The sequence below is a fragment of the Quercus lobata genome, chromosome 9, assembly GCF_001633185.2.
Source record: "Quercus lobata isolate SW786 chromosome 9, ValleyOak3.0 Primary Assembly, whole genome shotgun sequence".
In the NCBI taxonomy this organism is placed as follows: Eukaryota; Viridiplantae; Streptophyta; class Magnoliopsida; order Fagales; family Fagaceae; genus Quercus; species Quercus lobata.
This window is the reverse complement of record NC_044912.1, coordinates 4,595,465-4,617,883: the sequence shown is the minus strand read 5'-3', so window position 1 is coordinate 4,617,883 and position 22,419 is coordinate 4,595,465. Positions and strand designations below refer to the sequence as shown.

The 22,419-nt window shown below is 34.3% G+C and overlaps 1 protein-coding gene across 1 annotated transcript; it reads left to right on the top strand.

Annotated features, from left to right (window-relative positions):
- Positions 1-3,259: 3,259 nt before the first annotated feature.
- Positions 3,260-9,775, top strand: LOC115960810 (12-oxophytodienoate reductase 2-like). Its single transcript, XM_031079801.1, has 5 exons — positions 3,260-3,333; positions 7,782-7,922; positions 8,052-8,182; positions 8,691-8,861; positions 9,017-9,775. The coding sequence occupies exons 1-5, from the start codon at positions 3,263-3,265 to the stop codon at positions 9,607-9,609; spliced, it is 1,107 nt and encodes a 368-aa protein (XP_030935661.1). The 5' UTR covers positions 3,260-3,262; the 3' UTR covers positions 9,610-9,775.
- Positions 9,776-22,419: the final 12,644 nt, after the last annotated feature.

Sequence of the window (22,419 nt, the reverse complement as noted above, 5' to 3'; positions counted from 1 at the left end):
TATATGACACACACATATATATCACGGGATTCATAGGCACTTCTGATATTTTTTATAATACAAAACTTTTTTTATATCATAATAACATGAATCATAAAATATTGAAAACTACCAATACCAAAAATATAGACATAAACCATCCAAGTCAAGTTACATTAATTCTCTGTTCTCTTTCTTTTAGTCTTTATCTTACTTCCTTCTTTGTCTCTCTGCATTATATTATTTTCTTATTTCTATTTTCATTTTTCACATCAACTTGAAGATTTTTAAATAAGCATTTGAAATTTTCTCTCCTAAACATATAAAAAATTTAATATAGACAAAAAAGAAAAGAAAAGAAAAAAAGAGCATCCTTGTAGATTGTGTGATTAGACTAGTCATGTATGAACAAGGAAAAAGGAAGAGAGAGCTCTTAATGAGGGTGGTATATTTTGACATTTGACTGTGCATATGAACCATTCAGTACCCAAGCCATTCAAATCAAAGCAACAGTTTAGTAAGATGGGCTATTTATTTGCCAGTTGTACTAGTTGGCTAGGTTGGAAATAAAGACTATGTTGTGTAGAAAATTCATCAAAAGTTAATATGCGTGTCCCACAAAGTGGCATACATATTCAAAGAAGGGGAAAATGTCAAGAGATCCCCTGAACTGTAATACTGTGATGGAGAAAGTGAAAATTGAGATTAGGTATAAATTCTTAACTATAAATGCGTGATATGTTATATGTCGTTTTACTTATGTCTTTAAGGATAAAAGAAAAGCTACAAGTCGTTTAACTGAAGTTTGTTAAATAACCGTTAAGGCTATTAGTTTGTTGCTGTTCAGTTTTTACTTTGGCGCCAACCTCTGTTTTCTATTATATAATTAGTTCTGTAAGCTTGTAGTTAAGCAGAATCATTTTGCTCAATAGGAAAGTTTCCCAGTTTGAGCACTTTGACTTCTTTGTTTTTTTAAGTTATAGACTTTTAGAAGGGAAGCAAGGCCTAAATGATAAACCATAGGAATATGCTAAAGTTGCTAAATTTAGTAGCATGTGTGTAACACGTGTGTGGTTGGGTATATATAATCCACTCTTGATATGTTCATTAAATATATTAAGTTCCAATCTTGATTAAGGTCAAAGTCTGTTGTTGTCCATATTCAATGTATCTAGTTTGAGTAGTTTCTAGTCCTAATTGGTGTACAAGCAATACAAGAAATCGGGTTTATTGTAGTTCAAGTATTTTTAGTATAGGATTTATTTAGCCTAACAAGTAACGAGGAGTCAAGGACTTTGACTTTTCGCTGTGAACATAAACCATTCAGGTCAAACCACGTTAGTTCCTGTGTTCTCTCGCTTTCTCTTACATCTGCTTTGTCTCTCTACATTATTTTATTTTCTTCTTCCTATATTCACATATTATGAAAACCTTTTTCTAATAATATGTTTTACCTCTGCCATCAACTTCAAGATTTTTAAATATGCATCTGAGATTTCCATGTGATTTTTAATAACATTTATTCCTTCGATGAAGTAGTCAAGTTTCTACCGCAAATACTGCCACATCCCAAGCAATTAAATAACACACAAAACCCAAGTAGAAAATTTTTAAGTCTTTTTTTTTTTTTTTTAAGTAAATAATTTCTTCGTCTTACCTCAATTATTTCATTAATCTCTAAATAGTTAATTTCTTAGTCCCATCTCAATTATTTCGGGAATCTCGGGGTCAATGTTTCTCAAAACAAACAACAACCGCATCAGAACCACCTCATCTTCAAAGTCAATTTTGATCCCTATTCAATAAAACTGGTACATCATGATAATTGCAAAGACCCGGTGCAACAAGTTTGCGAATCAGTGTGGCCTATTTGATTAAAATGGACTGAATAAAGGTAATCTATTCAGTTGGTAAACTAAAGGAAAGGTTGGAAAGATGGATATCCTAGTTATATTATTGTTTTGCAATACCATTATTCAACAAATACACTGATCAATAAAAAAATTTAAGTTCATTTAATTATGATTATTAGCTGATACATGGTTAAAAGTGAGTTTAGAATGGGTAACAACACTTAGCATCTCCACATGATGTCCATTATTTCATGGTTACGAAGATCTCAAGGTAAACACCATAATAGGGTGTAGCAACATGAATTATTTGAGGAAAAACAAATAAATAATTACAAGGAACCATCTTTTTAAAAAAAAATCCAAACAATAGATTAGTGGAAAACTTTCAGCTTAGAAAATAAGATAATATCTTACTTTCCAATAAAATAAAAAGGAAAAAGAATATTGGTAATGACTATATATGTTAAATAATTATTCAAATTATTCTAATAAAGAAAAATTAAAATTCAATGTAGTGTATATTCTATACTTTATATTAGCTGAAAAGATAAATATTTTTTTCTCAAATTACAAGACACTGCCTCTGTGGCATACCCTTAAAACACAGAGCTTCTCTATGTTTTATTTTGCAACTCTTACCTTCATTGTGGTTTGCTTTATAAGGAATTTACCATCCTTATAATTTGTTTTATGAAGTATTTTCGCTAACTTTTACAAAATTTGATGAAGTTGCAATTGCCAACAACATCCATCAGGAAAACAACACCCATCGCGAAAGAAGTAAACAATAAAATTGTTCTACCATAAAGTTTACGCCTTGAGAAATGCACTTATCCAATGCAAACAATTTAGACCCCGAATTGTTTCTCAAATAAAAAAAAATTAGACCCCGAATTTTACGGCTAATGTCAGTTTTTATACTAATTAAAATTAAACCTAGTTGTTTACATAATTTGTCGATTAACATTAGCATGCATTGATAAACATAAAATATACTTGTAGTGTGCTTTCTTCATATAACCATTGCTAGTTGCTCGTCGTAATATGCTATAACTTTGTACACAGCCTAAGGCCAAATTGTAGTAATGTACAGTAAATTAACTTTGATGGCAGTGATATTTATTATATCATATTTGAGAAGTAATTTTTCTCATTTTAGGACTGATGAATTTAAATATCTAATTTTGGCACATCTTGTGTGATTTGATTTATATTATACAAATCACACACTCATCCACGCATACTTTTTAAAGCAAGCAGTCTTGTTCAATTGGAAGCATCCCCCTCCTAACTTGTTGAAGACTTTTGACACAAATCCAATTCTATAAATACCTATTTGGATAACGAGTATTTCATTCCCAATTTTATCTGAAATTAGGAAAAGAAGCAAAGTACAAAGCATTCAAGGAGAAGGAATAATATTATTAAAAATGGCTGCTGAAGCTCCCACAATTCCTCTTCTTACTCCTTACAAACTGGGCAGGTTCAATCTTTCCCATAGGTATACAATACTCCTTTCAAAATTATTATTATTTGTTTTGTTATGATCTGAATTGTCAAAATGTGTGATGAGTTCTGGTTTTTCTTTTCCCTTCTTGGGTTGAAATCATGTTATGGGTATTTTTGTCTTGTTTTTTTTTTTTTTTACTTTCATTTGCCACCAAAAAAAAAAAAAAGGGTAAATTGCAAAGTACACCCCTAACGTTTGGGGGTGATTGGATTTTACACCCCAACGTTTTGGAACTTTAATTTTACACCCCAACGTTTTGTTCCGTTAGCAAATCACCCCCCGGTTAGTTTCTACTGTTAACTGCCATGTCATATTGCTGATGTGTTTTTTTTTTGCCAAATAAGCCCCAAAACGTCACAGTTTCAACTAATAATAAAAGCTTACCTGTCACAGTAAAAACGGTGGCGTTTTCCACAATGCTAAAACACAAAAAATCTAAACATAAACTACACCGTTTCATCTATTTCTAAAATCCCAAACCAAAACTGAAAACCCACGAAGGAAGCAGACGTAAGTTCATCGAAGGCTCCAAGTTAGCTCCAAGGCGGCGGCAGCGGCGGCGACGGGTAAGGCCAAAAATTCTCTATGGTAATGACAGAAAAACTACAAACTTAAACAACAATTACAAAATAATAACACCTTGAGCTGGATTACAAGGACATTGGGCGCTTGACGTATTGACATTTGCTTCCTTGCCGCCACCAATTTCTTACAACTAAAACAACCATGATTTCCTCAATTAAAGACACAACAAGAACCACTTGAATAATAAGGAATTCAACAAAATAACAACAAGAACTTACTTATCACACTTGTACTTATTGTTTCCATCCAAAACTTCGAACTGAAAGAACTTTTGAAACGCGTCTCTAAGCGAATTACTAAGCAAAACATCAAGACTAATGTCCATTATCTCGTCCACCTTATTCGACTCATTACCACAAGAAAGACACTTCACCTGGCTCTGCAGCGCACCTCCAAAAATCTCCTTCACCACCGAACTACCACTACTGGTATTGCCACAACCATTACTACTACCATTACTAACATTCTCACCTCCCTTGCAGCCATTATTGCAGCCATTTTGTTATACACATGATACAAACCCAGATGATCGACATTTTCTCCCTCTCTTTTTGGATTTTCCTTGCCATTGCTGGATTGGAATTTTGGGTTTTTTATTGGGTTTGCTGGGGCTTTTGTTGTTTGGGTTTGTTGAGGTTTTTGTTCAATTTTTTTTTTTGTTTGAGTTTTTGTTGCTGGATGCACAGAATGACAGAAAAAACTACAACAATGAACATAGAAACCCCAAAAATTTGTCAAAGAAAGAGAAAGCAAACCACAGCTATGAATCCCCAACAAATCCAAATCCAACAATGACAAGAATAAGTGAAATCTAAAAAAGAGAGAAATAGAGCTGGAGAGAAGAAAAAGAGTCTCACTGTGGCTGCCGCCGTTGTAGATTCACGATGGGTCTCTGCCCTGCGAGCTGGGAGGGAGCTGCTTCTTTCGTGGGTTTTCAGTTTTGGTTTGGGATTTTAGAAATAGATGAAACGGTGTAGTTTATGTTTAGATTTTTTGTGTTTTAGCATTGTAGAAAGCGCCACCGTTTTTACTGTGACAGGTAAGTTTTTATTATTAGCTGAAACTGTGACGTATTGGGGCTTATTTGGCAAAAAAAAAAACACACATCAGCAATATGACATGACAGTTAACAGTAGAAACTAACCGGGGGTGATTTGCTAACGGAACAAAACATTGGGGTGTAAAATCAAAGTTCCGAAACATTGGGATGTAAAATCCAATCACCCCCAAACGTTAGGGGTGTACTTTGCAATTTACTCAAAAAAAAAAAAAGAGAAGAATAAGAAGAAAGAAAAGGTTTTTGTAACAAATCACAGTTGGGACAATGAATTTATCTGAAAGAAGAGGTTTTTGTAACAAATCACAGATGGGACAATGAATTTATCTGCCATAATGTATCATTGTTATCGTTATACAAGGAAGCACCAACAAGGATATAAGTACGATGATACAACAATTTCTAAAAAATTAGAATAGGCAGGAATGTGTATTTTAATTAATTATTATTATGTTGTTAAACATTTATTTTTCATATTAACGTTAAGCATACATCAATTTTAATCACAATAATGGATAATACGATAACAAAATCCAAAAACCAAAATATACCCCAGCCGTGTCCTGTCATATTTGTATAAAAACAAAAAAGGCTGGGATACGCATGTAGTTGTGTTCCAGAGGTGTCTGCGTGTCCAATACATGTTGGACATTGGCATACGGCCGCTCAAATGAAGTTTCTGTGCTTCTTAGTCGTTATATACATTGGCTGTTTTGTTTTCAAATGTTTCAAGAAATCCTAGTTGATTATCATAATGTAAACACTCTTGCGCTATTTGATCATTTTCTTATCGGTTCCATCTGTGTTTGTTTCATGTTTAACCAAGAAATGAACCATTTTACTAATAATTCTCTATATTAATCTGCTAAAACTCTGAGACTTAACTAATTTTGCAAATGTTAAGATTTATGAATTTAGTTAGAACTGTATTTGCTGTCTTGCTGAGCTACTCATTCCATGAGTTGTCAGCGATGATTTTTTCCTTGATCTCAAAAGGGACAATCACGCTGTCATTTGGTTTGTCCAAAATTTGTAAATCATCTCTATTGTGTAAATTGGTTTTAGATTTGCAGATTAAGGTATCTGATAACCATGGCAGTCAGGTTTCAGTATTTGTAGCTTCATCATGAGAGTGCTTACCTTTATTTACACTTGCTGTGATTATATAATATATAAATCTGTAGTTATAAAAATCATTTCTCAACAAATTACGGTCGGACTTTTTTTGGGCTGGGGAGGGGGGATGAGATCCTTCCATCTATCGGTGTAATGTTAATACCTATGACTACACATTCTCTATGATGAAAAGTAATCCAGTTTTGTTCCCTCCTCTATATCCTACCATAGTACCAAAGTCATTCTTGAAATGCTCCATGTTATCATTTGATGATCATGGATCTACATGTGATTAAAAGAATTAATATTCTGTACATAAAAATTAATCAAAGTAATTGGTCCAACTTTTTACTTTTTCATCATTCATCTGTAATATCCCCTCCATTTACATGGTTCATTTTGTTCCTTACTTATCTTTTCTGGAATTTTCTTGAAGTAAAACATGGCCATGCTAGTATTACACGAGCCACGGGCAGCAAATAGTAAATATACAGTACTCATTGGATTGTACTCAAGGGTGTTTATACTAGACAACTGAGGAGTCCAAACTTCCTTTTGGATTTGGATCTGCCAAAAAAAACTATAATTTTCCAGATAAATTTCACCTTCATTTATGATAGTGATACTTCTCTTACAAAAGCAATGACTTTAATAGCAGAGGTCAACTGCTGCATTCAGTTTCAGTTTGGTCAGCTTGTACAGGGTTGGACCTGGAGTGGAAGTGACCTGACCAATTTAACTTGTTGTAAAATAAGACTAGGCTAGGTTTGGATACTATAAGAGTTGAATGTCATGAAGCAGTCACTTTTGAAACATCCAATAGGTCCTTCGACTATGACAATATCTCCATCATTCATAACTAATTTGTTATGCACTTGAAAATACTTAGTTTCAAATTCAGTGCCTAACACTTTTTTTTTTTTTTTTTAAATTCTTGTACCTTTCTTTTTAACCTGTCTATATCATAAACTTACATTTTCCCAACACCTACAAAGCTACAGCAAAGAGCACTAAGTTTAGGCTTTTCTTATTTCTTTTTCTTTTTTTTTAGAAGATGGACACTTAATTTAGAACTGTTTTCAAACATAGAACTAAACAATTCTAATGAGAGCATTTTCGAAAGTAACAATTATATTTTTTTTTGTAGTATGGACTTGAGTATCCCCTCCCCCACTCCAATACTGCATTTTGTGAAATGTATCCTCAATACACGACAATATGGTTGTAATTTAACGATGAACAAACTCTTAAGGAAAAGAATTTGTGGATCATATCAAACATTCTCTATCTCTGTCTCTATCTCTGTTACTCTTTCTCAATTAAGTATTTATTTTTTTACTCACAAGGAAAAGCATTATAATATATGTAGAGTTTCTCTGATTTGATGTTTTTCTTTAACTTCTCAAACCTTAATTATTGTTTTATATTTCAGTAATCCATAGGAGAAGTTGTGAAGCTGTCCTTAATTGGAATCATTTGTTACTTAACTTTTGTATTTCTTAGTATCTATTATAACATATAGAAAGGGGCTAATCATAATATAGAAAGGGGCTTAATCATATTATTCTTCCCGACTTTGCTACAGCCTATAAATTTTTTATTCTTATAGGGTACTACTTTCTTAAGTTGGAAAGATTACTTACTTGATTTACTTAATTTATCAGTTAATTTGTATTTTCAGAGTTGTTATGGCACCATTGACCAGAGTCAGATCTTATGGCAATGTTCCTCGGCCACATGCTATCTTATATTATTCTCAAAGAGCCTCTAAAGGTGGTCTACTAATAGCTGAAGCCACTGGAGTTTCTGACACTGCTCAAGGGTAATATTACAAATAATAGTTTGCCAATTTCTTACCATGTTTCAAAGTGAATGACAATTTCCATTTTGAGAGTTCTCTCTCTCGCCTTGAAATTTTTATGACTTTTTAGGTTTCTTTGCGATTGTAAAGGTATCCAGACACACCCGGTATATGGACAAAAGAACAAGTTGAAGCATGGAAACCCATCGTAGATGCTGTTCATGCCAAAGGTGGAATTTTCTTTTGTCAAATTTGGCATGTGGGGAGGGTTTCAAATCAAGGTTTGTCTTTGTCTGAGTCCACCTTTATATCTCTTCTAATATTACAAAAACTTTATGCTAAATAAGTCATAATTTGCAAATGAGTAGTTTTGGGTTTTCTATTACATATTGTGGTACCAAAATATTGATTGCTGTTGATCTTGAAGGAAGTATTGCAAGTGAACCTATTTAGTAGAGAATCAAAATTAGATGGAAGTTTTGATTAACTTATAAAAAATAACCATGTGTGGATGTTCTAGGATGCTATTTATTTCCTGCATAATGAGTGTCGCATTTGAATGTTAAATGTCATTGTTGGACTGATGGAGTAAGAGAAATTTATGTAATAATATAATTGTTTTGAAAAAATATTGATCTATCATTGTGGTGTTGCTATTTTTTGCATTATCCTCTGTACTATATGTGGATTTGTTATCACAAGGGGGCTTTTATGATGATCATTGCCTCAGTCGAGGGGGCATCTTCTATTATAAGTTTGATATGTTAAATGTCATTTTGTTGTCTGCAGGTTTTCAGCCAAATGGTCAAGCTCCAATATCTTCCACTGACAAGCCTTTGACCCCTCAAGCTAATGGAACTGACAATCCAAAGTTCACTCTTCCAAGGCGACTGAGGACAGAGGAAATTCCTCAAATTATCAATGATTTTAGACTTGCTGCAAGGAATGCTATTGAAGCTGGTAAGTTTTTTGGTGTTTTAATGATTTTGCGAGAGTACAAGAGAGTGAAGAAATGTAATTTGAGATAGAAAAATTTAAAATCCATGGGGCTCATGGTTACCTTTGTTATTACATAGTCCCTTTATTAAAAATGTCATCATTTGTCTTATATACAGGTTTTGATGGAGTTGAGATCCATGGGGCTCATGGTTACCTAATTGACCAGTTTATGAAGGATCAAGTGAATGATCGAACAGATCAATATGGTGGATCCCTTGAAAATCATTGCCGGTTTGCTCTGGGAACAGTTGAAGCTGTTGCTAATGAGATAGGAGCAGACAGGGTTGGAATAAGGCTATCTCCTTTTGCAGACTATATGGAATCTGGAGACTCAAATCCAGAAGCTTTGGGCCTTTACATGGCTGAATCCTTAAACAAATATGGGATTCTTTATTGCCACATGGTTGAGCCAAGAATGAAGACAGCTGAAGAAAAGAGTGAAAGTTCCCATAGTCTTTTGCCAATGAGAAAGGCTTTTAAGGGTCATTTTTTTGTTGCTGGGGGTTATGACAGGGAAGATGGGAACAAAGCTATTGCTGAAAGCCGTGCAGATCTTGTTGTTTATGGTCGTCTGTTTTTAGCCAATCCCGATTTGCCTAAGAGATTTAAACTCAATGCTCCTCTCAACAAGTACAACAGAGACACATTCTACATCTCTGATCCTGCTCTTGGATACACTGATTATCCATTCCTTGAAGACACTGCTTAGGTTTCTAAAGGAGAAGAGGGAAAATGAATTGTCTAAAAACATTGCTCTTTGTAATTTCAAAGTGGTTATTGTCTTCTAGTGATTATATTGTTGGTGCTGATCTGCATCTGTGCCAGACTAATCATAATTTTGAAGCAAAATTTGGCTATTACAAGCAATGATTCTTTACTTAAATTGTCAACCATGCATATACGTTTTTGCCTTCAGCTTTAGGCACAAAGGACTCAAGTCTCCATATTTGAGGAATGCAGCCTAATCTTCTCACTTTCATTCACTATATAACGACTAGATTTCAAGTTTGCAGTCAACCTGCTGTTTATCTTTCTAAGTTCAAGAACAGTCGCAAACAAAATATATGACATTAAGCGCAAAGGCAAACAGAGTTTTATCTGTTCACTTCCATTATGTTCCTTAAAACTCCAGTTAACACAGAAACATATTTCAATGACCAAAGATTCACGTCTAACAGAAACATCACGGTATTACCAATGCACCACATCGGAGGCCTAAATAATGTTTCTGTGCAATCAGTGGACAACATGAAAATTGGAAATTATCAGCTAAATAACCAAAGCATAACCTTCTCTTGTAAAATGGCATTATACAGGGGTTGTCCAATGAAAAATAACCTATTCAAATAATGACTTGGCAATATGTATTAGAAATTCCTTTTTCCACTCAATTTATTGGCAACCATCCAGAATTTAAGAAAAGTTATTTGTGATTGACAAATGGTATCATAAGTTGAGCTCCAATGTTTAAATTTGAAAAGCAAAGAACGTCAAGAGGATTATCTCTAGATTTAAGAGAACATATACATAACACTAATCATGTGTATGTGTGCGTCTTTGTGTTTGTGTTGAATCTATCGCTGACATGATAACGTGGTTTAAGTAGGCAGTAATGGGTTCTCCTTATTCTCTTTACTAGATGAAAAAATGAATATACTGTGCCAAGATCAATCAAAGCTACCGCCAATGTTAGTAACATCTTCAGGAACCAAGACATCAAAATCACTAACAGACCATTCTGCAGTCACTTCTGCGCGGCTAACATATATCTCTGTACCAACATTGATTGAGGACCATACACGCCTTACTGATTAAGTTCCTGGATCCTGTGCAATGGTAATATGGTTCCCATTAGTGCCCTATAATTATATTGTCCATCTTGAAGCAAAGGGACAAACTTAGCTGAACTAATCAATTTAGACTAAACTAAGAAAGTTCACTATTGTGAATTAGGGAAGAAATTGCTCTAATGGGTTCAGGTCCTTCAGGATGCTGGGGGTGGGTCTAGATAAATGAAAAATCCAATGCAAAACTATGATATATTTCGATTGCATCCAATCTGAAGATTGAAAGCTGCATAGATTTAGGGCTAGAATTTTTGGACAAAGCTGTAGCACCTCAAAGATAGCATATAGAAACTAACCATTTCTGGTAAGGAATTGCAATTAGTTGAATTGTCTATGCATAGAAGTTGATGAGTAAAATTTCAAAATGCTCCTAGATGCATAGCACAGAAACATACATTTGAAAATGCTCCTAGATGCATAGCACAGAAGCATACATTTACCATGACACATGAACTGAGCATGTAGCCAAATTTTATGAGTCCACATTTGCATAACATTCCTTTGTGTGTGTGTAATTTCAACTAGGATTCTATAACCACTTTAATAATGGCTACGGTAATAAAAACAACATAATGACCTGATAGAAGTCAAACCGACTAGCGAGAGCACCCACATCAAGCACCCCAGTCCTAGAGTCTCCAAAATAAATTGTTGTTGCTGGATGTATTATCATTTCTCTTTATCTAGTCACATCTGTCAGAACTCAGAACATCACCATCACATGGATCTCCATTATTCTTCCGACAGCTTTCTATATCAAGAAGATAAAATTGAATGTTGGGCCCTCATGTTTTATCTTGAAGTTTGGAAATTCTAGCAACTGAAAAAACAAACCTCGAAAGACAAATTCATAAACCATGGAATATAAAGAACTAGTAAAAGTGACTATCGGTCAAGTACAGCAAATCTTGAAATTTTGATCAACAAAAAGTAGAGAGAGCAGCTAGCCCTGCCTAATTAGTTGGATTAAGGATTCATTAAGCATCTAAATTTTATGAATCTATATAATATCTAAAAACTGAAGAGTAGCAAATATTTATTGTTGTTATAATGGACCAAAATAGACCAAAGGGGGCCGAAATAGACCAACATGGGCCAAATTGGACTAAAATGGATCTAATGGACCGAAATAGACTGAAATGAACAACATTGGACCAAAATAAACTAAATAGACCGAAATGGACCGAATGTACAAAAGTGAACCCAATGAATTGAAGTGGACCGAGCACCCTGTATAAGAGCTAACTTTTAGCCAATAGTATATATATGAACGCTATTTGGTATTGTTTTTAGTAAAACAACAGTTATTATAAATAAAAATATTTATATTTCAGGCACCAACATATGAACAATATATTTTTAGTAGCTTTGGCATCTTCCTATGAAAAGAAAATAATGACATGGCCACTGATATAGCTCAATAGAAGTATAGCAACAATAAATACTATGTTTCAACATTTAGTGTCCATTTGAAATAGATTATTTAGCTAAAATTGAAATTTTTTTACTGAAAGTGTAGAAAAAATGTTAAAAAATAAATTGAATAATACAATGAGACCTATAAATAGTATTAAAAAGTGCAAGGGGACCCATGTATAGCTTAAAAAATAAGCTAAAAGTGGAGATAAGCTAAAAAATTTAGATCATCCCAAACGCACACTTAGATATTATATAGATTTATTGTTTATTTATTTCTCCAAAAAAAAAAAAAAAAAAGTTCTTTGTTTATTTGACTTTGCCAATAACCTTGTAGCTTAACTAATATTTTCTAGTGTTTCTAGAGAAGGAGTCCAAGATTTAGATGAATCAAATCCCCCCTCCCCACCTATCAAATTATTAAAATAAAAAATAAAAAAGCTAAAATAAAACCATTTCAAACAAATAGATGTCCAATGTGGGATACAATTAATACCCACATAACATACACTCAATTAATTCAATATCAATTTTTGCATCACATAATCCGTTAATTATATGATATTTTACTGTGGCCAAAAATATTATTGCATCCCTAAAGTTTTTACAAAGTTAGACACATATGATAGAAAATAAACAAAATTAACGGAAAGTATAATGTTTTTAATAATTTAAGTAATGAGTTAAAAAAGCTTTTAATAGTTTGTGAGAGTGCTTTTTTTCTTCAGCACACAGGCCCAAGGATGATAAGAATCACCTTATCCAAACAAGAAGAAACAGGGGATTGAAGAATGAATGGGACGGTGAGAAATGAAAAGATAGGAAGAGATAGAAATTAGGAAGAGAGAGGATACAAGAACTTGCATTATATTTCTTATTGATTCCTATATTCTGAACTTACATTCTTTTATACCCACCTAACAGAATTGGTGATGCCTTGCCATTTCCTATAACTGCTATTACTAACTAACCAACCACCCCATCCCTTAATAGCTATAACTAACTGAATACTACCAATTACAACTACCCCTTAACTAACTACACAATGACTTAAACCTATATACATGGTAGCAGTCACCTCTAATCCCAACGGAGCAGCCCTTGGTCACATCAACACTCCATGCACTAAACATCAGCACTCCACGCACCAGCAAGACCCACTACACCAAAGCACTCCTATCATTCCATCCCTCTTTGAAAACCTTGTCCACAAGGTAAAACAAATACAACCAAAATTGTAACAGCTAACCACATTGTCCATAAGGTAAACAAATACAACCCAAATTGTAAGAGCTAACCCCATTGTCCACAAGGCAAACATGTACAACTCAAATCACGTGAACAATGACGAAGTAAAGCTGAATACATCGGTAAAGCAGTAGCTACTATGAATACACTAGGAAAGCAGAATACATCAATAAAGCAGCAGCTACTATAAAGAAGAAATGACCATCGGAGCAGCTACTATTGCAGCAACCACTGGGAAAGATCAAATGAGGTAATAATGTGCTCCTTAATATTTGTCTTCATACCATACCAAAAAAAATCTTGTTGGACATGATGCATAGTCTTCAAGAACCCTAAGTGACCTCCCAATGGACTGTCATAAGCTTGCTGAAGGACCAAAGGTTTCAAGGGAGAACCAGAACTAAGGAACACTTTACCCTTATAAAGTAAGATACCATTCTGAAGAGAAAAGTGAGGGGAAGTAGGAATAGGGGCTGCTAAGTCAGAAAACAGCCTTTGGTACTCTGAATCAGTCCCATAGCCATCCTTTAAAACATCCGACCAAGTAGGACAAGGAAAGGAAATTAGGTACAGTTGTGCATGATAAGGCTCAATAGCTGACAAATGATCAGATGTTGAAGCATCTGAAGCCTCAAACCTCCTCGAGAATGCATTTGCAGCCTTATTTTCTTTTCCCTTCTTATATTCAACCAAGAAAGAGTAGCCCAAAAGCTTGGTAATCCACTTTTGTTGAGCAGGAGTACACAATATTTTCTCCAAAAGGAACTTCAAGCTCTGTTGGTCAGTCTTAATGACAAAAGGCTTACCCACCAAATAGGGTCTCCATCATTTTACTGCAGTGACTAATGCCAAAAATTCCTTTTCATAAGTGGACATATGTAAGCTCCTACCCTTGAGGGCTTGGCTGTGGAAAGCTAAAGGTCTGTGTTCTCGCATTAAGACAGCTCCAATACCAAGTCCAGAAGCATCACACTCCACTACAAAGGTTTTAGAAAAATCAGGAAGAGCAAGTACAGGTGGGTTTGAAATAGCCTGCTTAAGAGCTACAAATGCCAATTTAGCCTGTGAAGACCAATGGAAGGCATCTTTTTTCAATAATGCAGTCAATGGGGCTACAATAACGCCATAATTCTGAATAAATTTCCTATAATACCCAGTCAATCCCAAAAATCCCCTCAAGGCTTTAACTGTCCTAGGTATAGGCCACTGCTGCATTGCCTCAGTCTTCTTGGGATCAGTTTTGACCCCTTAGGCAGAGATGATATAACCCAAGTATTCCACCTTTCCACAACCAAATACACATTTTGTTTGCTTGGCAAACAACTGATTGGATAGTAACACAGATAAGACAATCCATAAGTGAGCAACATGATCATCCAAAGACTTACTGAACACCAAAATATTATCAAAGAATACTAAGACAAACTTTCTCAAATAAGGCTTAAAAATATGATTCATTAAGGATTGGAATGTGGAAGGGGCATTGGTTAAACCAAAGGGCATAACAAGAAACTCATAATGTCCTTCATGAGTCCTAAATGCAGTTTTGTCAATGTCACTCTCCTTCATCCTGATTTGATGATAGCCTGATCTAAGATCCAACTTAGAAAAAATTGTAGCTCCATACAATTCATCTAGTAATTCATCAACAACAGGAATAGGGTACTTATCCTTCACAGTGGCTTTGTTTAAAGACCTATAATCAATACACATTCGCCAACTCCCATCTGCCTTTCTAACCAACAAAACAGGAGAAGAGAAAGGACTTTGGCTCACTCTAATAGAACCAGTTTCAAGCAAGTCATGCACAATTTTTTATATTTCAATTTTTTGATCAAATGGGTACCTGTAAGGTCTTTCACAAATAGGTGAAGAGCCCTCCTTCAATATGATTTGATGCTCATGACCGCTTAGTGGAGGTAGGCCAACTAGAACTTCAAAACCTTAGCAAACTCTTGAAGCAAGTCAGCAATGGCTGGACATTGTTGCAAGGATGGAAGAGGAGCAGAACAAGATACAATTCGCAATACTAAACCCTTCTTGACAGTGGGTTTGAAGAACTGATCTCCATCTTGGAGGATAGGAATAGAAGGTTGGAGGCCTTGAAGCAACACTGATTTGCCATGATAAGCAAATTGCATAGTGAGTTTCTTGCAATCCCACTGAATTAGGCCAAGAGAGTACAACCATTGAGTTCCCAAGACCACATCATAGCCACCTAAGGGCAATACATTCAAATCAACACTAAAAAGGGTACCCTGAATCTTGAGTTGAACAGCATGGTATAACCCCTTCCGTTTGAAGTAAAGCTCCATTAGCCACCTTAACTTCAAAAAAATCTTGAGTTGATAAAGGCAACTGTAATAACTTCCAAAGTGCCACATCCAAGAAGTTATGGCTGCTCCCACTGTTAATCAAGATTACCATTTCTTGATTGTTGATTCTTCCCCACACCCTCATGGTACTTGGCGAAGGGCTACCCAGCAAAGTATAGAGAGTTATTTCAGCTACTCCTTCAGGAATTCTATCCACCTCAAGTTGCTGTAATTCCAGCTAGAGTTTGGTGCATCAACTACTTCCTCCAAATGAAAGTCTTGCACATTCTGATAACCCACTTCTTGCAAACCCTCCATAAGGAAAATTCTTGGGGTCTTACATTTGTGCCCGATAACCCACTTGTCATCACAGTAATAGTACAATCCTTTTTTCCTTCTTTCATCCATCTAAGAAGGAGAAATCTTTTGGATTGCCATCTTTGCACCCTTAGAGTCAATTCTGATCACTGGTGGAAGACCAAGAATTGAAGCTTTAGGCCTATCACCCCAAGATTTGATGCTTCTTCTGCTAGCCATTAGGTATTCCTCTTGGATTTTAGCTAATCCAAATGCTGTATTAAAGTTCTGGGGATTAAGCATTCTGACTGGTAGCTAATCTCATTCTTCAAACCACTCAAAAAACAGCTCAACTTATGCTTCTCTGACAATTCCTTAATTTTGTTTGATAAAGCCTCAAACTGACCCTTATACACAGCCACGCTACCTACCTGCCTCAGCCTAGTCAAGGTTTCCATTGGATCATCATAGGCTGATGTTCCAAACCTCACATGCAAGGACCTCATAAATGCCTCGTAGCTCGAGAATTGGCCAGCCTTTTCTGCTTCTTGGAACCAAATTAAGGTCTCCTCCTCCATATGGTAAGAAGCTAGGAAAATCTTCTGATTAGGGGGGGTTCCATACAATTGAAAAAATTAATGAGCCTTATAGACCCAGCCTGAAGGATTATCTCCCTTAAATCTCGGAAATTCCAGCTTCACACTCCTCGGAATAGTTGCCACGGTTGTTTCTTGATGATTTGGAGAAGAAAGTCCCTTTGGTGAAATTGACTTCTGTCTTCATTGATTGCCCGCTTCAGTCAACCCTTGCACAGTTTGAGACAGGGTCTGCAACATGCTAGTAACAGCATCCAACTTTTGATGAATTCCATGGAGTTCTTGATCATATTGATCTGAAGTTTGGGAAAGAGTATTGATCTTCTCATTGAGAATAGAAATGGATAGAGTCTCTCTCATGGTGATAGAGATCAGCTCTGATACCAATTGATAAGAATCACCTCATCCAAACAAGAAGAAATAGGGGATTGAAGATTGAATGGGACGGTGAGAAATGAAAAGATAGGAAGAGATAGAAATTAGGAAGAGAGAGGATACAAGAACTTGCATTATATTTCTTATTGATTCCTATATTCTGAACTTACATTCTTTTATACCAGCCTAACAGAATTGGTGATGCCTTGCCATTTCCTATAACTGCTATTACTAACTAACCAACCACCCCATCCCTTAATAGCTGTAACTAACTGAATACTACCAATTACAACTACCCCTTAACTAACTACACAATGACTTAAACCCATATACATGGTAGCAGTCACCTCTGATCCCAATGGAGCAACCCTTGGTCACATCAGCACTCCACGCACTAGACATCAACACTCCATGCACCAGTCATCAGCACTCCACGCACCAACAAGACCCACTACACCAGAGCACTCCTATCAAAGGATCCTAGGCCAAATGGTTGTAGTTTGGTTCACCGCAGCTAAATGGGAGCTGATTACAAACTAAGTTGAGCGCAAGTCACATAAATCTCCTGAAGACAAAAATGCGATTCCTCCTAAGCAATAAAATACCATTATAAGTATTTTAGTATCATAAAATGATCATTTACTCTTACAAAATAAGTAAAATAGATATTCATAATATTCACAATGAGAAAGAGGTTGAAATAGAATATTTAAGGTTTATCTTTTATCGTATAAACATTTTGAAGAATCCCTTCACTTGGTATCCCGGGCGTCTTGTCGTGGGATCCTAGGGCGTATTAGGCCTGTAAGAATCCAGAATATTGATTCTCTGCACTATACAATCTTTCTCCATGCTTGTTATGCAATGGAGTTTTGTCCTTTCCTTTTACCTCTATAGGTCCTCCACAAGAACAACTATACAATACACATATCTTCAAATAATTGTTAGTTTCTTAGATTAGGATATATATATTAATACATATACATATATGTAAATGAATTTCATGAGAATGATTCAGTCACGAGGATCCTGGCCCCAATTCTCACAGACTTAGTGTTTTTGCAAAAGACTTGTGGGATTTGGAACTCAAGTCTGAGTGGTTTTACTTGGGCAAAGGACTCAACTTTTGGTTGAGTAAAAAGAAAAATTAACAAGCAAAGATATATGTATTGGGCAGCAAGAAGCATTAAAGAAAGATAATATAATAAAGATATATGCAAAGTAATTGTTAGAAATCCTCAAATCAATATGAGATATTTCATTATTTTTCTTAATTGTGGATCACAAATGTGCTCACTAAGATGTGATACAAGGTTCAAATAAGCTCAAAAATTACAGACTTCAATGGCTATCCAAGACTCTAACACTTGCAAAGTTTGAATTCTTTTGAATCTAAGTATGTGCTATAGTGGCTGTTTCTAGGATACCGGGGGATGTTCCTTTGTTTTTCTTAAATTTTATAGAGTTTTAATAGCTCTATTTTGATATTCTTCCTACTAAAAATCCCCCTTCCTCAACATGGGTTTTCTCTTCCTTTTATAGTGTATTTTCTAGGGCTCCGAGGTACTAGTGATTTCTCTCTTTTGTCCTTTAGAGCTCGTGCTGTGACAGTTGCACAGAGGCTAGTCTCTTCCCTTTTTTCTCATAATTTTCATCTTTTAGTGCTGTTTCTCTAAAAGTTACTTGCTAACTTTCCATTCCGGAGCATCCTTGGGCAGCTGATCTTCAATCTCTCTTTTTTCAAGGTTTCTTACTTTTCAGACTCAGCTTTTGGTTGTCTTTCCTTGCTGTCATTATTCCCAAATAGTTGGAATCTTTTACTGCTCGGTTGAAAGTTCCCTTCCAGTCACTTCTACTTATGGTTTTCTCATTCTTGGTTCCTTGTGATATAGCTCTTTTGTTCATGAATATTTGCTTTATACTTTCTGATTCTTTGTTGCACCATTGGATACTTGAGAAGGACATATATGTTCTTCATTTCTTGTATTTCGTGGTACCTCTTTTGAGTTGTCTCAATCCCACATTAGCTATGCTGCACGTCCCAAGGATCCCAGGCCTCTGGCAGCCTTTGGATATCCTGGCCTAGTTCTTTCACAAGATTTTGCTGGATTTTTTAATGGCCTTTTTTCCTGGAAATCTGAACATAAATAGGGCCTTAATGTTGATTCTTCTTGCTGCTTGAATTGGGCCTTCTTTACTTTTCATGGAATGAGCTTTCTTGTGAAATTTTGGCCTTCAACATAGTTTAAAGAAAAACAAAAAGTGAACTTGATGCAAACTTTGATAACGAGACAAATGCTCTTAGGTTTTGATTTTGATTTTCCTTTTCTTTTTCTGGTTGGGATGAAATCATGTTATGGGTTTTTTTTTTTCTTTTTGACTTGACTTTCCAAAATAAAAATAATGTTTGTGACAAATCCCAGTTGGGATAATGAATTTATCTGTCATTGTGTATCACCGTCATCTTTATATACAAAGGTCCTAGTTTATAATAATACATGTCGTTTTCATAATGTAAGAAATGTGCTATTCTGCTGATTTTGCTAAGGTTAAGATTGGATGTACGTATTAGCTGACTTGCTGAACTACTCATACTTCCCTTGATCTCAAAAGGGACAATCACGCTATCATTTGGTTATTCGAAATTTTGTAACTCATCCATATCGAGTAAATTAGTGTTAGATTTGCAGATTAAGGTATCTGATAGTCAAAATTGTTGCTGACTTGCTAAATATTTAAAAAGTTAGTTGTGCATTCATCTTTAATTTAACATCTTTATATTAAGGAAAATTATTGAATACTCTTAAAGTACCATAAATGCGTACTTTCTCCTCTCACATGAATTGTGGATCCTACCATAAATTTAATTAGTGAGACCCACAGTTATATAAGAGAAAGAAATATGCATTTATGGTACTCTTAAAGTATCATAAATCACATGAATTGTGAATCCCACCATAAATTTAATTAGTGAAACCCACAGTTATGTAAGAGGAATGAATATGCATTTATGATACTCCGAAAATACCAAATAATTACCCTTATATTAAAGAGACGAAGAACATTCTTAAACAGAAATAATTAACTTATCAATAATAATTAGTTTTATTGGCTTTATACTTTTTATATTCTTTTTCTTTCTTTTTTTCAACCATAATTAATCTTAGCAGCAATATATGTATTACAATATATTATGAAGTAATCATTTTGTGTCTTTTAGTTTTGTTAATACTAGGTGGATATCATTTTGCATTTTCAAGAATTTATTTTGCTCCTCCTTCAGCCCCTTTAAATGAATTAAATGAAATCCTGACCACGTAACTCTTTACACATGAATCTATCACTTAAAAAGCACTTCAATCAATGCCAATTAAGGTTTTTTTATTTTTATTTTTTTATTTTACTATTATTTTTTTAATTTCTACGTTTAGATTAGATTAGATTATGGTATAATTTATATCTTGTATAAAAAAAAAAATTGCCAAATAAGTTATGACAAAACCAAAAGTGTTTCCTAGATTTTTTGGCATGCTATTTACTAGATGTTTTAAATTCTTTTGGGTAAACAACGTTTTTGGTCCCTATTCTATACACCATATTTTAATTTAATCTCTAACTTTTCAATTGTGTTAATTTGGTCTCTAACTTTTCAATACAATATCAATTTAATTCTTACTATTATCTTTTGGATAAAAATTGATAACATGTCTAATGGTCAAAATAAAAAATTAGCTTACATTGATGTGAGAATAAATTAAAATTTTATTTTGCTCATTTGTCATGTGACTAATTTTCATTTAATATATAATAATATGAACTAAATTGACACAAAATAAAAAATTTAGAAATTAAATCTACACAATTAAAAAATTAAAGATTAAATTAAAATATGATGTAAAAAATAAAAACCAAATAAGTGCTTAAGCTTTTTTTTTTTTTTTTTTTTTTAAGCCATTTTGTTTATGGCGCTCCACTGCTCCACAGTCCCCGCTGTTATTAAATTATTGAAGGAAAAAGACAAGTGGAAAGTGGACACATAATTTAGACTCTCCGCTGAGACCCTTCTTCAGTCTAAGTCTCTGTCTCTTCTGAGTCTCTTGTACTCATTGCATCACTGGGCAAGATCTTATCTAGTCCACGGATTGATGGATTGGGCTACCGACAAACGAGATCGGCATGGAATTCTGGCCTGGAAGATTCATTTTGGCTTCCGGCCACCGTTTTGAGGAAGACAAGTAATACAGATCCGACCGGTATACCCGTCCGGTTGAACAACAGTTCGTGAGGTTCGAAGGGCAAAACTGTTTTTCCGGTTTTTGAAACCATGTTGGTCAATTGTCATCACTTTCAACATTCTGGCTCACAAGATATACACACAAGCTCTTCCCTGGACTCTGGTGACCGGTAATCAAATGTTTATTTATTTATTTTTATGTTAGCCCAAGCCATCAGGATGCACCACTACTCCATTTTTATTATACCGGATACTTTTAAAAATAAATACCTATTCTTGTTTTTCTTTTTTCTTTTGAAAAAAAGAATTCAAAAATACCATATGGGTTTGTAAAGTATGTTACTTTTGTTTTGTTTCATGTCAAGAAAAGAGTAAATACTAAATGGGTCTTGGTTTTGCTTTGTTATTGGTCTGAAGAGAAAGAAAATCGTAAATTCCAGTTTTCTGGAAAGAGATGGGTTGTAATTGGGGTGCCCATTTGTTTTGTCTTGTTTGTGAATTATTAAAAGCTTCATCATGATCATCATCAAGGCTTTCAATTTCATTCTGTAAAATGTACCATTGCTTGCCATGTCACTGTAGATACAGGAATTCAACTCTCTTCTTTTGTATTCTTCTCTTACCCTGGCCCTTTCAACTTTTTATCTTAAACTCAAAGTAATAATAATAATAATAATAATCATAATAAAAAGTTTTTTTTACGTGAAACAAATTCAAAGTTAATTTCACTCTCTGTTTATTTTAAGTAAATTTAGTTTTCTGTATTTTCCATGTTGAGTAGCAATAAATTAAAAAAAAAAACGTGGGTTAAAAGAAAATTATTTTTGATCAATGGAAACTAAAGATTTATTTTTTAGAGATTGTGTTTCCATTAAAATTTATCTTAAAAACAACCTTATTACATGCCATGTGAAACAAAAGAGTAAAGAATCATGTTTTCAAGCTCATTTTTAAGGATGCTACCAAATATAGGAAAATATGATAGTTTTCTAAAAAATGTTTTTTGAAAAATGACTCATTCTATAGAAAAGAAAAGTGATATGTCCATAATATTTTCACAACAAATCATAGGTGATTAGTTATTATTAGTTCAAATTTGAACTTACTATTAAAATTACTTTTTTATCCCATCAATAATAACCCATAATAATTTGTCATTTAGAATTTATTGTAAAAATATTGTGGATATAA

Coding starts and splice junctions, on each gene's coding strand:
- LOC115960810 (XM_031079801.1), top strand. CDS start 3,263: ATGGCTGCTGAAGCTCCCACAATTCCTCTTCTTACTCCTTACAAACTG. Junction 7,923..8,051: donor GTTTCTGACACTGCTCAAGG/GTAATATTACAA, acceptor GCGATTGTAAAG/GTATCCAGACACACCCGGTA. Junction 8,183..8,690: donor GGGGAGGGTTTCAAATCAAG/GTTTGTCTTTGT, acceptor TGTTGTCTGCAG/GTTTTCAGCCAAATGGTCAA.